The 4,399-nt window shown below is 41.4% G+C and overlaps 1 protein-coding gene across 5 annotated transcripts in view; it reads left to right on the top strand.

Moving 5' to 3' along the window:
• The window catches only part of cemip (cell migration inducing hyaluronidase 1), a 403,506-nt gene that overhangs the window by 292,576 nt on the left and 106,531 nt on the right, over nt 1-4,399 (top strand). For all 5 annotated transcript variants that reach the window (XM_020618886.1, XM_020618887.1, XM_020618884.1 and 2 more), the window contains one exon: nt 674-879. In XM_020618886.1, the coding sequence (XP_020474542.1) occupies nt 674-879 (206 nt within the window). The remainder of the gene's footprint in view (nt 1-673; nt 880-4,399) is intronic.

The following is a 4,399-nucleotide window of genomic DNA, read 5'->3' as shown; positions in this document are numbered from 1 at the left end:
GGTTGACGTTTCTGTGTAGTATGGGGCTAGCCCAACCGAGGGGATATAATGTATAGGCCTGGTGGGTTCAGGGTCTTTCATTTTACATCTGCCTGCGAGCAGTTTGGAGGTGCAAGATACCTGAGCGTGTAATGTTAATTTTACCTGTGATCCTTTGAATAAATCAGCACTGTTTTGAAGTTACTTGAACTGTCTCGTCTCTCAGAGGTAGCAATGGTAAGAAGAACCAGAGTCCTACAGTCCGTTAAAAATTAAAAAGTCACAAAGAAAGTTTAATGCTGCTGGGGTGTGTGTGGGAAACCAACAGGATGTCACCCAGCTCATCTCTCAATACATTCGCAATGGACTTTGTGGCCAGATATTCCAAAAAGGCTGTTACTCTGAACTGCTGTTTGAGACATAGGCAGAGACAACTGCCAGTCTTTCTCCTCATAACATTCAGTCACTTGGCAAGGAGTCAGTTTCCTTAACACTGATGAAGGAACTAGTGAGGAGCCTGTCTTGTTAAATAATGGTGCACATAAAATAAAGTTGTGCAAAAATAAGAAGTTGAGCTTTGAAAAGCTGATCATTTTCCTTCCTTTTGTTGGTAAATATTTATTCACTTAGAGATGGGATATAAACCTGTGCATGTGACCAGAATACGTAATTCAACATGTTTGTTCCCTACCAGGTAAAGGACGTGGTGGGCTATGATACACTAGGCCACTGTTTCTTCACAGAAGATGGTCCTGAAGAGAGGAACACGTTTGACCACTGTCTGGGTCTGATGGTGCGAGCTGGGACCCTGCTGCCGTCAGACAGAGACGGCAAAATGTGTCGTGACATCACCGAGGGAGCTTACCCAGGATATGTGGCCAACCCACGTCAAGACTGCAGGTTAGATACATGCACAAACCACATGCAGTCATCAACTTCATTGATGACTTCTTTAACAGTGACACCACCCATCCATCCATTTTCCTCCGCTTATCTGGGACTGGGTCGCGGGGGCAGCAGTCTAAGCAAAGATGCCCAGACTTCCCTCTCTCCAGACACTTCCTCCAGCTCCTCCGGGGGAATGCTGAGGCGTTCCCAGGCCAGCTGAGAGACATAGTCCCTCCAGCGTGTCCTGGGTCTTTCCTGGGGCTTATTTCTCTGTGTAATATTGTTAAATGTTGAGTCTCTAAAAACGTGCTCTTTATACACTTACTGCTACTTTTGATGGACACATTTCGTGCTATTCAGACAAATTTGCAGCTTGATGCTCTGCTAACTACTATTTGGCCACTTAACTACAGGAAAAAGGATCACACAGTCTTTAAGCATCGAAGACCATCAGTCTATACCTTGTTTCCAGAATACCATTACTACCAGTTCTTAGCTGCAGGTTTCCACCAGCCACAAAACATATACATTCCTCTCTCCTAGCAAAGCCACAAAAACAATTCACCTCCTCATTGACCGATACTCAGTGTGAGTTTAAAAAAGGGTTTGACTCTCCAAGAAACACAGCCAACTTTACCACTGAAGTAGATTTCAATAAATTTTCATTTCCGCAGTCACTTTTCCTGGTCTTGAGAGCGTAATGAATTAGCAAACAAAAGCCTCAAAAGAACTCTCTTCCATTTCTCTTTACTCAATGAATTACCGTCAACCACACAATGAAAACAAGAGATGGCAAGTTTATTTTTCTGTGGTGGAGCTGTTTCAACAGCAAGATTATTCACTGACACCCCATTCAAAACGTCCCTAATCAAAGGTTTCCAGCACCACTGATAGTGTTTGGCTACAGTTGGACCATTACAGTGGGGTGTAATACATCGCCACATTACAATTAAAAACTGGAAGGGTATGTTTTGTGTATGTTGTCCAAGAATATACCAAAGCATCTGCTAAGTATTTGTCCAGTCAAGGATTCAGTGTTGCAAAGACGACTGGCATGCTGTTTAAATGCATCATGTCAAGCCACTAATATATTTATTATTGTCATTTCTTAAATGGTTGAACACAAGCATAATGCTCATTCTGTGATCAAATATGCAATTAAATTACTACAGCAGCAAATGCGATGTGCGTTTCCTGACCTCTGAATTGCTTAATCTCAGATTTTTGTTAGATACTAAGAATTAGCTACAAATTGTAATTCAAGGAAAAATAAAGAAACACAATTTTAAATACAACACTTGAAACAATCAGGGTTACAAAAGTGCGTCACTGTAACAAAAATCCTTAAAAATCAAAGACAAGGATGAATTGGTAGTAAGTAAAACTATTCAGGTCAAGAAAACATCACAAAAAGACCAGAAAGAAAAATTAAGTTGAGGTGAAATTTCAAACACTAGAAATTTGCTGACCTGACCCCTGCATGGAAGGTGTTGCATAACTCTGGGAGCCAGGACAAACAACACAAACACAATTATATAAAAAGAGACAGAAAATAGAGCAAACAAAACAAGTACATATTATGCATAATATGTTTACAGTAACACAGTTTAGTTTTATGTATTTCTGTCAAACATCTGGCCCCAACCATACAGTACGGGATTACAAGACACTGCTATTGTGGTAATACGTATAACTACAAGTAAAAATAGCAAAAAAGTAGCGTTATATCTATGTGCTTTCCAATAACATGTATGTGGAAAGACTAGTCCAAATGACCTGTTCACTGAAAAGAAAAGCAAAAGATAAAAGTTTTTTTTTCCTCTTCTCCCAAACTTACTCCAAGTCACAGGATAATTTAAATGTTTTATATGTAAAAAGCCAACTCAGTCTTCATACACCATCCATACTGTATGTACAAAGTCAACATCTGTTTTATCTTACTAAACTAAGTCCTGAGCAAAACAAACAAACTGAACTCACTGTCTATATCAAAAAGCACAGTAAATGAACGTGCCCAAAACTGGGACAGTCCATAGCTGTTCAATGAAAGCCAAAATTAGAAATGTATCAGTCTATACACAAAGCAAACTTATCATTTGTACTGTGGCTGTTCACAAGTCTAATGGCTTCTGGAATAAAACCAAACTTGTCTCTATTTGTTTTACATGAAGGTAATCTAAAACACATTCCTGATGGCATTAGTTCAAAGTAGTCACAGACGACGTGTGGGGTGGTCGAGGTCTCTTAATGCCTTTTTGAGAACTTGTTTGGCATTAAGCCGTACTAAGGATCTTTTGTGTGCTGGAAATTAGTTTTAGAGTCGAGGTTAACACCACCATGCATGTTGTTGTTGTCTTTTTGACAAAGTGAAGTAAACCAACAAAGTTTCTGTTGATCCACATGATTAACTGCCTAAGCACTGCAACTCTGTATATATGTATGACAGAAGTATGTAGAAAACAGCAGTGTGTGAAAATACATTTGGGTAAGCTGCATTTTGTTACTCTGGCAGACAGACTGATTGCAGAAAATGCTTGTGTGTTTGTGTGTGCTTGTATAACTGTGGGTGTATAGTGTGTGCGTGTGTCTGTCTATAAGTGGACTGTGTGTGGCCAGTCTCATTGGGCTGATCTTGGCCCCTGGCTGTTGCTGGCATGCAGCATGTCTGTAAAGAAACAGCTAGAGGCAAAGCCAACACCGGTGCCGCTCAGGAGCTCGGTGCTGCCAGCAGCGACAGAGTCCAGAACTTTCCATAGTCCCGCGCCACCACGCCAACAGGTCTTGGCACGACACTACTGTCCTGATCTGCACACCTGGCCCACCAAGAGTCCAGAATCACCTCTCCTGTCACTGTGTGATGAACAGGTCATTTACAACCCAAGTGTTTGTGTGTTTTTAAGAGTTATGGGCCCAGGTAAAGAAAACACAGTGGCAGCGGACCTCCTGTGTGTTGCCCTAATCAAACAGAGCTGAGTACCTTAGCACTGTAGAATAGCTGGGCTTGAATTTGACTTGTACTGTGGAAAACCCACACAGAGGGATATTCAAAAAGAAACTGCATTATGGAAACAGAGCAAGATAAAGATTGTTTTTGATAGTGCCACTGAGTTTTGAGGTTTCAGCTTGAACACAGAGAAGCAAGTACCAGACCTGGAGCAAACAAGAATACATAACCTAAGGCAGACAAAGGCAGTCATCACAGGTCATGTGACACATTAACTATCTTTAAAGTGACAAAACACTCCTGAGAAAAAGTTAGGAAAGCTTGCATTTTGCTGTTATGTTTGATTTCTTCATTCGTGTAGGTGAAGAAGACACTTGTCTAATGCTTTGGCCAAGTGGCTCTCTGACAGCATCTGGGATGAAAACTGTCTGAAAGCTCTCAGGGATGCGTGGGCTTGTCCTCCTTGGTAAGTGATCAGGTGTTTGACTGTCTGGTAGGAAGGAAGTCCTTATTAACGTTGAGAAGAAGGCTGAGGCTCAGTAACCTCAGGCATGCCCGCCCACACACACACACACACACGCACGCACA

Source organism: Monopterus albus, unplaced genomic scaffold (genome assembly GCF_001952655.1).
Source record: "Monopterus albus unplaced genomic scaffold, M_albus_1.0 scaffold210.1, whole genome shotgun sequence".
Taxonomy (NCBI): domain Eukaryota; kingdom Metazoa; phylum Chordata; class Actinopteri; order Synbranchiformes; family Synbranchidae; genus Monopterus; species Monopterus albus.
The sequence above is the reverse complement of the archived record's forward strand: the minus strand, read 5'-3'. Positions and strand labels throughout refer to the sequence as shown.